Genomic DNA, 10,969 nt, shown 5'->3' with positions numbered 1-10,969 from the left:
GTTTTTCACTACTTGGAGCCCCGTTTGAAAATGTAATCACACCTGCATGCAACCGTGTGATTACATTTTAGGTGCATGAAGGTGGAGGTGTCTTCGCTTCTCAACCGAACACGCTCAATGAGTGAAACCTCACCAATAAAACCTTTAGTCAAAAGTTCAATCATCAAGGAATAACAGCGTGTAATGTCTTGATCCTTGTTTCAATCCATGTCGAAAACCCACAAAAACTGTCATAATTAGAATTAAAAATAAAATAGAAATGTCAAAATTCATCAATGTTTTCAATAATCTCCACTAATTCATCATATATACCTCATCTAATCATTCACAATAATCTAACCAAACATCCAATATCTAAATGATTACCAAAAAAATCCCCTAAAAAAATAAAAACAATTTCATTTTTTTGTTTTTTAAATTAACCAGGTTTTGATTGGAAATTAACATTAAATCAATTTTCTCTTTATTTTTTTTTTATAAAACTAGATAAAATCAAACCCTGAGTTAACAAGTTTTCAGGACAATTTATAAGGCCAATTCAAGTTTAATAACCAAAACAACAACAATTAGGTTACTTAACAGAAATTCTGTAAATGGAAAAAGAATAGGAAAAATAAAGAGAGAGAAAGTCTTTTACAAGAAAAAAGAGAGTCTACACTACTGGAGCAAAAACAGTGTTTTGTTTTTGTTTTTGTGTTTTTACGTATAACAAAAGAATTCTCTCTGTGGATGCCCTTGTTATATATCTTCTACACAGATAAAAAGAGAGATCAGGAAATTATTATGGACTGTGATTTATCTCTATATTCTCTTTCTCGAATTCTCAGCTCCTTGTCTCCCATTCCTTGCATCAAGTTCTCCCAGATGATGCTATCTTTCCGGCATGTTGATCATCACCAGTTTCTTGCTCTCTAAGTTCTTCTTTAGCTTCAAGGTCTTGTAGTACTGTTTTTGCTTCATTCTTTAATTATTGTTTAAAGGATCCTTTTAGGTTTTGAAGGAAGTCTTGATGACAGGCTACATCACTTTGTGTTTTGTGTGTTGTCATGGATAAAAAATAAAGCTTAGAATTGTTAAACAACGGATGATTTAAGGAGCTTGAATGAGCTGCTTCTTCTTTCTTCTTTTGGATGAATCTCTTATGTGGGTTTTGTTTGGTTGCTTAGAAGTGTCAGAAAGTTCAAGAAAAAATATTTCTTTGAATCTTTTAAGGTTCATTCTGTTTCAAGTTTTAGTTTGTGTTAGTAACTTTATGTCTCCGAATTTGGTTTTCACTTTGTCATTTCCTTTTTCTCTTTGCATTTCCCCTCATTTTCTTGGCAAACAAACAAAAGGGGGCATTCTTTATATTTGCCGGTGATGAATAAAAAGAGTAAAAGTGTGAATGTCTTTTCCTCTTCTTTTCTTTGATCCCAGCAAATGCCAAGTATGTTGTCATGGTCCTCATGGATATTGAAGTAGGTCCATGCTCTTGTAATTTGATCTTTCTTAATTATTTTCTTAGGATTCTGCTGATGATGCAAAATATTAGAAGAGATGAAATTCAATTATTACCCTTCTGGTTGAATTTTCTTAGCAACCAAACACAAACAGTAATGGAATAACCTGAAAAGTTTAATGACAAGTTGCTTTATTGTTCTGTTATTCTTGGCTTTTCTACAGAATTCTATATGCAAATTGCAATGTTGGAATTCCATGTCAGATTGAATATTCTGTGTGATGTACTGATATGCTTCAGATTCACAGATTTTTGGTTTTTGCTATTATTAAATTGTAAAGATTCTTTATCTTTCTGAGTCAGACAATGTCCCTTTTTTGTTTCACTGACTGTAACAAATTATTCTTTTGATTCCCAGCTAAGAATTTTGAGTCAGGAATACTGTAACATAGCTTCCTTTCTAATGAATTCTTTATAATTTCCTTTCTTTCTCGTGATCACCATACATGGCTGTACGTGTTAAATATTTTTTTGGATGTTCAGGGACTTGAGTCTACAAAAAGCTAGAGAACCATACCATATTGTTGCGTGTGGTGGCAATTTGAATTGAAACATTTGCCATGGGGCATTTATCCTCCATGTTTAATGTATTGGCAAGGTCATTTTCATTAAGGAAAGTGAAGAATAATGGGAACGGTGATGGAAGAGAAGCCGCAGATGTAATGGTGAAAGACGCAAAAAAGAATGAAATGATTTTGAGGTCATCTGGCTATGTAAATGTTGACGGTTCGAAAAATTTTGCAGCAGTTTGCTCGAGGAGAGGGGAGAAAGGAGTGAATCAGGATTGCTGCATTGTCTGGGAGGTAAGCGATTAGCATAGAGCAACGACAATTATATATGCATTCTCTAATTGTGTTCTAATCTTGTTTCTCTTTATATGGTAGGGATTTGGATGTCAAGCAGACATGATGTTTTGTGGGATATTCGATGGCCATGGTTCATGGGGCCATTTTGTGGCGAAAACAGTCCGAGAGTCGATGCCTTCATCTCTTCTGTGCAATTGGCAGGAGACTCTTGCTCAATGTTCACTTGATCCGGACATCGACTTGGAATCAGATAAAAAGCATCAAAGGTTCAACATATGGAAACATTCCTACCTAAAAACTTGTGCTGCTGTTGATCAGGAGCTAGAGCAGCATCGGAGAATAGATTCCTTCTCTAGTGGAACAACTGCCCTGACAATTGTTAGACAGGTGATTCAAGTTCCTACTTCCTTCTGCATATTTCTATCGCCTTCAGAGACCAAATAATTGGGGGGGGGGGGGATCAAGAAAAGATTTTTTATAGGTCAAGATTATATCAGGATGGCAATATAATGTGTCTGATCATGTTTTTGCCAGGGTGAACTCATTTTTGTAGCAAATGTAGGCGATTCTCGCGCTGTATTGGCAACCACAGGAGAAGATGGAAGCTTGGTACCAGTTCAACTTACTGTTGATTTCAAGCCTAATTTACCCCGTAAGTTCCACTAATCCAGCAAGCTAGGCAACCTAAACAAGTCATTCTTACAGCAACGTTCTTCTTGTTTGCAGAGGAGGCAGAACGCATACTTCAGTGCAAGGGCCGCGTATTCTGCTTAAATGATGAGCCAGGTGTGCATAGAGTTTGGCTGCCAGATGCAGACTCACCTGGACTGGCAATGTCCAGAGCCTTCGGCGATTACTGTGTAAAGGATTTCGGGCTAATTTCTGTGCCTGAAGTGACTCAGAGGCATATAACTAGCAAGGATCAATTTGTTGTCCTGGCAACTGATGGGGTATGCATAAGTAGACTGCTAGCAGAACAAGTTTTCAATATCTAAGGTTTATAATCTTCATCAAATTTCAAAAGAAGCATAACAAGATTGCTATGCTTGCTTTCATTGTTTAGGTATGGGATGTAATCACCAATCAAGCGGCAGTAGAGATTGTATCATCAACACCAGATAAGGCGAAGGCGGCTAAGCGTCTAGTTCAGTCAGCTGTCCATGCTTGGAAACGCAAGAGGAAAGGGATTGCAATGGATGATATATCAGCTATTTGCCTCTTCTTTCACTCCTCTCCTTCATCTCAACAAGTTCATGCTGCTAGTTCACCGAAATAGTGATCATAAAATGTAAATGAGCAAGGTCGTCCTAGCTGCTCCTTGATGTTTCTTTACTTAAACATTCCAATTTAGTTGATTAGAGAAAGTGTTCGTGCCATGCAATGACATGCTAGTATAGTCCCTTCCTTAGACTCGAAACTGAAAATTTCTGGATGCCTACAAGCTCATCAACAGCACGAGTTTAAGATTACCGTAACCACAAAAGCTATCACAGTTGCAGAAACACACTAAGGTAGATCCTTTTATGGGCCCGTTGATGATGTTTTTGACTGAAGTAACACATCAAAAACTAGGCCCATTTAGGTTTTTCAAACGGCCCATTCAGTGCAAAGATTTTTTGTGGGTTTTGTTTGCAGCAATTACTCTGAACATAGGAAGGTGAGTAAGAGTGGCCCATTATGGCCTGTTCACGAAACTTTAGAGGCTTTATTTACCATGACCTCTGTTGGGTCAAAGGGAGTGCGATTCCTAGTTAATAAGGCCAAGGCCCATCATTACACAAGCCTATTTACATGGTAGGAAACACATCATCAATCAGTGAAAATACAGAAACGGGAATTTTTCTGGTCTACCATGTTGTTCTTAGATGGAGACACTAGGGTTGTTAAACCTTAAACATGACCGAAGGTTTAATCTAGTGTTTGCAATTTAAAATCTAATTTAGACCGAATTCCAAATAAAACCATAGTTAAAATCCGGCCCGATCCAGGATCCGGGCCTGGAACCGAGTCGGGTTTATAAAAAAATAAAGGAATTCAGAAACCCAGCTGACCCGATCAAAAATCCAATTGTAACCCGTTGACTATTTTTTAAAACCAAAACGACATCGTTTTGATTTATAAAAAAAATTGGAATTGACCTGGATGACCTAGGTCTTAGGCTGGGTCAACCACCGGGCCGGGTTTAAAAACACTGAATAAAACTATAAAAATTAATTTGATATGACTCGATCGACTTGATGGGTCAATCCTATTAAAAAACCATCTCAACCTAATAGTTTAAACTGTTAGGTAATATCACATGATATAATTTATATTATTCTCTAACACATTCCCTTAAGTGAAAGCTTTTTGGGTTTGAAACTTGCACAAACCTATATTATCATATACTTGATTTTTATCAAATAAATAAGGATGGTGAGATTCAAACTTGTGACCGCTTGAGTCATTAATGTTTTAATACCATGTCAAAGAATTATCTCAACTCAATAGCTTAAATTATTAGGTAAAATATCAAGAATATAATTTATATTATTCTTTAATCAATCTATTATTTAAAATTAATTTGACTTTTTTTCTAATTTTTTATAAATAATATCAATTTTTTTGTATTTAAACAATGTTTTTAAATTGACTTAAATTAACTCCCTGGAACTAATAAAACTAAGAGAAAGAAAAGTCTCAAAGTATTATTATCCATTCGATGAGCATTTATTGTCCTGATATGGAATGCTGATAAGACTAGACAGGTTCTCAAAGCATTGTTCATCCGAGGAACATTTCTTGTCCTGGCTCTGGAAATTGAATGTCAATGAGAATGCTATTCTAGTTTGTTTTTAAAGTATTTTTTTATTTAAAATTATATAATATATTTTTTATTTTTTAAAAATTATTTTTGATATTAAAATATTAAAATAATTTAAAAATATCAAAAAAATATTAATTTAAAATAAAAAAATAAAAAATAAAAATATTTTTGAAATGGAAAAATAACCATAGGACACCATTCATTAATTAAAGGTTGATGTGGCCAAACTAATCTAATAAAGACCAAAAAACAAAATAAATTAACACACATTAATACGATAAAGACAAAGAAACAAGATGAACACAAGCTCTCTTTTCACTTATAATTCGATGATTTTAAATCTTGAAAAGATTTTATAATTATAATTTTAAAGTTTTTTTTTATTTTCTTCAGTTGACAATGACAAATAGAGTAATCAAATGCTCCTTCTTGAAAGAGTCAAACATATTTATCAAAGAAAAGGGCTGGATTTCAGATTTCCAACATTGAATTAATCATTAATTGTGGAATCCAAACCCATTTCAAGATGAAAATTCCAAACTTATCCAAATCTCTTTCCCACCCAGTCCACCACTAAAGCTATTCTTATTTTTGTGTTTTTTTTATTTATTTAAGATGATGTTTTTTAAATCTTCCAAACAGGCTTTAAGTATCCTTCATTTATTTTTATTTAAGATGGTGTTATTTTTGCTTTATTTTTTATATTCTTATAATATATTTTATCACGTTAATTAAATCTTAAAAATAATTATTTTTAAAAGGTATACCCTGTATATCTTTGTATTTTTAGAAAATAAAGCGATTAATATCTGGGCATAATATACTCTTTTTTTTTCCTTAAAAAAAGAGTGTTTCCACGATTCAATATTTTTCAACGTGCCCCCAACTTACGTCTTAAAAGTAAACATTATTAATTAGAAGGAAAACACGGTCGTTTCACTAGCAATCCCATGCCATCATTCCAACTTAATACTGCCTGTCAAGATTTGGTGGCAAGCTAATCGACTCGTGAAGCAGCCAATTTTGATCTCCACCCAATCAAGCTTTGTTGGTATCTGTTAGACTGTTACAGTGAAAGTCAACAAAAAAAAAACCTTTTTTTTTTTTTTTTTATAGAATGAAGCTTGCTCGTCAATTCATATTGAGTTCTTTTCTCAAGCAACCTTGAAGACGCAGGACTTCTGAGGTGAATTTCGTGATTTTCAAAGTTGTTGTTTGGAAAAATAAATTTAAAAAAGTTTATAAATTATATTATTTTTATAATTAAGGTTTTAAGAATATAGTTTTAGTTAGATTTATATAAAATTATGTTCTGTATTAATTAACCAAGTATTTTATCGAAATAAAATATAGTTCAATTATATAACTCTTATAGTTTATATATTTGAATAAATTTAATAAGTTTATTTCATTATTTCAAAAGCGATCCTCAATAAATTTAATTAGAACTCCTTAACTATCAACCTAACATGGATATAAAATCTACAATTTTTTTTGTTTATTCTTTTTTAATTTGTTTTTTAATGTTTTTTTTTCCTTTACACTTTTTGTTTTTGAAAATTTATTCTACATGGACTAAGAAAATGATGTTTCACTATAACAATTATAATATTTTTCTATTTTTCAGCTAAGTTAAAAATTAGTTTGAGCTAGATTTTATATATTTTTATTAACACATATAATCTTTATTATATTTTATTATATGTATGCTTTGATTTTGTGATTCATGGTTATATTTTTTACTTGATTTAAAAAAATATGTTAATAACATTACGCATTAATTCTTTTGTGTCGGAAAAAAATTATTCAACCTGCAATTAGATAAGTTAAATAGACGTATTAACACTTTATTTTTTGTATTTATTGATATAAATAGTTTTCATAAACTTTTTGATTTATAATTAGAATTTTTTTAAAAAATATAAATTTGAAAAGTGTGTGTGATATATATATATATATATATATATATATATATATATATATGTATATACACAACTCAAATATTGAAATCGATAAATAAATATGGAGACAGGAAAGGTGGTGGGTTTGATGGAAGGCAGTGAGCTATTTTGTCGATAGTTTGAAGGTCTAACGTTACCTTATACCATTCAATAATAGACATAATTTCTCTTAGGTCAAAATATTCAACGTCAACCCAATTGTAAACCCTAAATCAGAAGAATAGTAATGATTTCATGAAGACTCATATCCTTTCTTGATAACGCGTACACGTGTTGTTGTAAAACTTTATGACCAAATATCATGTTGGTGATGAACACGTGAAGAAACAAAGTCCTAGTCATTCCTTTTCTTTTTTTTTTTAAGATAATGTGTTGTTGCATTAAAATAAAATTATATATATATATATAGTAGAAATAAAAAAGATATATATTTTTATATTTTTTATTATAAAAAATGAAAATTCAATTTAATATCTCGTTTTTTATATATTTATCTTTTAAACACTAATGAAATTCAATAGTGTATGCATTTCTCACTCGTAAATTCTAGAGTTTTTAGCTAACGAGATTGGTTTTATAGTTAAGAAATATGTAAATATTATAAATAAATTCTAATAGGTTTTGAAATTTTAGTGTGAATGGGTATATTTTTAATGAACAAAAGATTAATTTAATCTTTGGTGTATGGAAATTGATATAAGAATGTTAACTTTCCATGAAAACTATAAAAAAGTTTGACATAAATAAAAAAGGGCTTAATCGTATTAATATTAAAAAAAAATGAACCTTATTTTTTTTAAAAAATATTTTCTTTGGATTAATTTATCATGGTATTAGAATATTATAATTAATCTAGTATCTTTTTTTTTACGGAATTCATGAATCTATTATTGGACTACCACTAGTAATTCTATTGAATTTATTTTAATGAATAAAAGGTCTAATTTTTTTGAAGGGTTTTTTCAATAGTAAAAACTCTTATATCTAATTGATTTATTTTTTGCAAAAGTATTTTTTCACCCACAAAAAACTAATTTTCATTTTTGGGAACGATAATCCCATTCAATTTCTTATCTTGTCTTTTTGAACAATCAAAATATTACTACTTTAGCCCTCTAGTCAAACCTTCCGTACCATATTATATATATAAAATACTTTACAACTGCCTCAAAAAATCATTTTATGAATGAAAAGTCCAATATTCTTAAAGGATTTTCCAATAGTAAAGTCCTCTAATCAATATAAACTTGTTCTTTGAAAAATGATAACATAATTTTCCACAAACAAAGCTAATTTAATTAGTTTTGAGAATATATAATTTTCCTTACAAGTCCTTAATTATATATCTTGTGCAATATTCAACTCTATCATTTTTAATCCTCTTAGCCAAACCTTACACACACACACATTCACACACATATATAAACACGTGGCTCAAAATGGGGGTTGAAAATTCAAAAACATAGACTTCAAAATTGCTTTTTTTTTTATTAAAAAAATAGGGCAAGACCCTAGCACTTGCAATTGTGTATATAAGCATTGAAGGAGAGCTACACATTCACAACAAACACATCATATAGGCCTAATTAAGACAAAGACAAAGTGCCTAAAGTTTGCACTTTGGTCATTGTCATTCATTCTTTCCTCTCAAGAAACTTACTAAGCAAATTAATGGAGGGTCTAATGGATGATGACCAGTTTAAGATATTGCCTGAAGGCTGTGTTTCTACAATTCTTTCCTTCACATCCCCACAAGATGCATGCAAGTCTTCATTGGTTTCAACTATATTTCAATCAGCTGCAGATTCTGATATTGTCTGGGAAAGATTTTTGCCTATTGATTATCAAGATATAGTCTCAAAGTCCAATGTCCCTTTCAAGTTTTCTTCAAAGAAAGAGCTTTTTCTTCATCTTTGCAACTCTCTTCTCATTGATGGTGGTAGAAAGGTATGGACACCTTATCCTATTAAATTTGGTAGAGGAATATAGCTAGATTAATATTTCTTAATTAGGGTAGAAAACTAAGATATGACTTATTTAATCTTAATATTTCTTACTTTTAATTTGCGATGCAGAGCTTCAGGATAGAGAAATCATCAGGCAAGAAATCCTTTATACTTTCTGCAAGAGATCTTCACATAACATGGAGCAATGAACCACAATATTGGCACTGGGCTTCTCTACCAGAATCAAGGTCCCTTTTCTTTCTTAACAGTATCTTATATCTTTGATTAATTATCATGAGTGCTGGCTTAAGCAAAAGCAAGTACATGCATTGATATTTACAGCTTGGCTACTTCCTCGTTTCAGGTTCTCTGAAGTGGCCGTGCTCAGAACAATGTCCTGGCTAGAGATTGTAGGCAAGATTGAGACACAAATGCTATCCCCAAACACTAAATATGGAGCATATCTTATTCTAAAAATCAGTGAACGTTCATACGGGCTTGATTCAATGCCATCAGAGGTATCAGTTAAAGTGGGTAACAATCAAGGATCAACTACCACAGCCTATTTACGTCTTGCCCAAGAACATGCCAGGAAACAGCAAATGGAGAGACTGTTTTACGGGAATCGCACGGAGAGGTTAAAATCAAGGGTGGCAGAAGGGGATGGAAAAGTCGCAAGCGAAAGAGAAGATGGATGGTTGGAGATTGAGCTGGGAGAGTTCTTTAGTGGTGAAAATGACGAGGAAGTGAAGATGAGTTTGATGGAAGTAAAAGGTCATCACTTGAAAGGTGGACTTATTATTGAAGGGATTGAAGTGAGGCCTAAACATTAACCAAAATATTCAAGAGTTCTTTCTCAGAGGGGATCATGCGTCTCTAAGGATCAAGAGGCAACAGATTGTTCATGTCAAAAGAATAGACAAAATGCTTACGCTGTATGCTTTTTTTTTTTTAATCAATATTTTGATTCTTTCATTTTATTCTTATATATATACCAAGAAAACAAAATACAGTGTGTGTATGTATATGGAGAATTTATACACTAAATTTGATTGGAGAATTTTACGTTGCTCATGTTATAACTACTCGATATTTACAACACAGTGAGATAGACAAAAAAAAAAAAAAGAGAGAAAAAAGTTTAAAAATAATTTTTTTAATAAAAAAAGAGAACTTTTATCACTTTTTAATAGAACCGGATATTATTATTATTATTATTATTACGTATTTGTCTTTCTTTTATACTATAAGCATTTAATTATTACAGTTTAAACAACATGAATTTCTTTAATTTGACACAATTTGACACGTGAAAAAAAAATTATATTTTAACTCTAAGCTCTAATCCGAAAGTAAAAAAATAAAAAAAGTCGTGTTTTTTAAGAAGTTTTCTGAAAAGTCCTGTGAAAATGACCTCTTCAAATGGAGATGCACTTCAACCTAGCTCAAAGTCTGAATCTGTTCTGGATATGAGGATGTATTTAATATTTATACCAAAAAATTACCACAAATTAACTTATCAAGATTATTTTCCTAAATATTCATCCTGTCCTACACATAATTATTGAAATGAGTGACATATCCATGTGGAGGCACATGGCTTCTGACAATCCATGAACACATCCATGCTAGATGATGCTAAGAGATGACCTCATGTGTTCAATTCATGTCGACATAGTGAGAACAAGCAAGACATAATGACGCCACAATGAAGAAATTGACCTGTGCATGGCTGCCTGCCTGCCTTTAATTACCACCTATATATATGTATATATGTATATATGTATATATATATATATGTATATATATATATATATATAAACACATATTATTTGAAGACCCATTTCTTGTTTCTTAGTCTATTGTCTAGCATATGTTTTAGTTCTTACAAAAGGAATGGACTTGGATCTGTTGCCTGGAGATTTGTTTTCACACATAATATCATTTGCTTC

General features: G+C 31.5%; 2 protein-coding genes across 2 annotated transcripts; both read left to right on the top strand.

Moving 5' to 3' along the window:
* The first annotated feature begins 637 nt into the window (after positions 1-637).
* LOC133693139 (probable protein phosphatase 2C 34) lies at positions 638-3,685 on the top strand. The gene is made up of 6 exons (XM_062114276.1): positions 638-934; positions 1,982-2,301; positions 2,383-2,691; positions 2,839-2,956; positions 3,031-3,254; positions 3,368-3,685. Exons 2-6 carry the CDS (start codon positions 2,059-2,061, stop codon positions 3,578-3,580), a joined length of 1,107 nt encoding a protein of 368 aa, XP_061970260.1. The 5' UTR covers positions 638-934; positions 1,982-2,058; the 3' UTR covers positions 3,581-3,685.
* A 4,962-nt stretch (positions 3,686-8,647) lies between these two features.
* On the top strand, positions 8,648-9,992 carry LOC133693260 (F-box protein PP2-B15-like). The gene is made up of 3 exons (XM_062114442.1): positions 8,648-9,018; positions 9,147-9,265; positions 9,382-9,992. Exons 1-3 carry the CDS (start codon positions 8,743-8,745, stop codon positions 9,848-9,850), a joined length of 864 nt encoding a protein of 287 aa, XP_061970426.1. The 5' UTR covers positions 8,648-8,742; the 3' UTR covers positions 9,851-9,992.
* Positions 9,993-10,969: the final 977 nt, after the last annotated feature.

The sequence above is a fragment of the Populus nigra genome, chromosome 5 (genome assembly GCF_951802175.1).
Source record: "Populus nigra chromosome 5, ddPopNigr1.1, whole genome shotgun sequence".
In the NCBI taxonomy this organism is placed as follows: Eukaryota; Viridiplantae; Streptophyta; class Magnoliopsida; order Malpighiales; family Salicaceae; genus Populus; species Populus nigra.
This window is presented reverse-complemented; position numbering and strand designations above follow the sequence as displayed.

Bases quoted from the DNA above. Each gene is read 5' to 3' on its own strand.
- LOC133693139 (XM_062114276.1), top strand. From the start codon at position 2,059: ATGGGGCATTTATCCTCCATGTTTAATGTATTGGCAAGGTCATTTTCA. The intron at 2,957-3,030 runs GTAAGTTCCACT...TCTTGTTTGCAG, and splicing joins TTTCAAGCCTAATTTACCCC to AGGAGGCAGAACGCATACTT. The intron at 3,255-3,367 runs GTATGCATAAGT...TTCATTGTTTAG, and splicing joins TTGTCCTGGCAACTGATGGG to GTATGGGATGTAATCACCAA.
- LOC133693260 (XM_062114442.1), top strand. From the start codon at position 8,743: ATGGAGGGTCTAATGGATGATGACCAGTTTAAGATATTGCCTGAAGGC. The intron at 9,019-9,146 runs GTATGGACACCT...TTTGCGATGCAG, and splicing joins TCATTGATGGTGGTAGAAAG to AGCTTCAGGATAGAGAAATC. The intron at 9,266-9,381 runs GTCCCTTTTCTT...TCCTCGTTTCAG, and splicing joins GCTTCTCTACCAGAATCAAG to GTTCTCTGAAGTGGCCGTGC.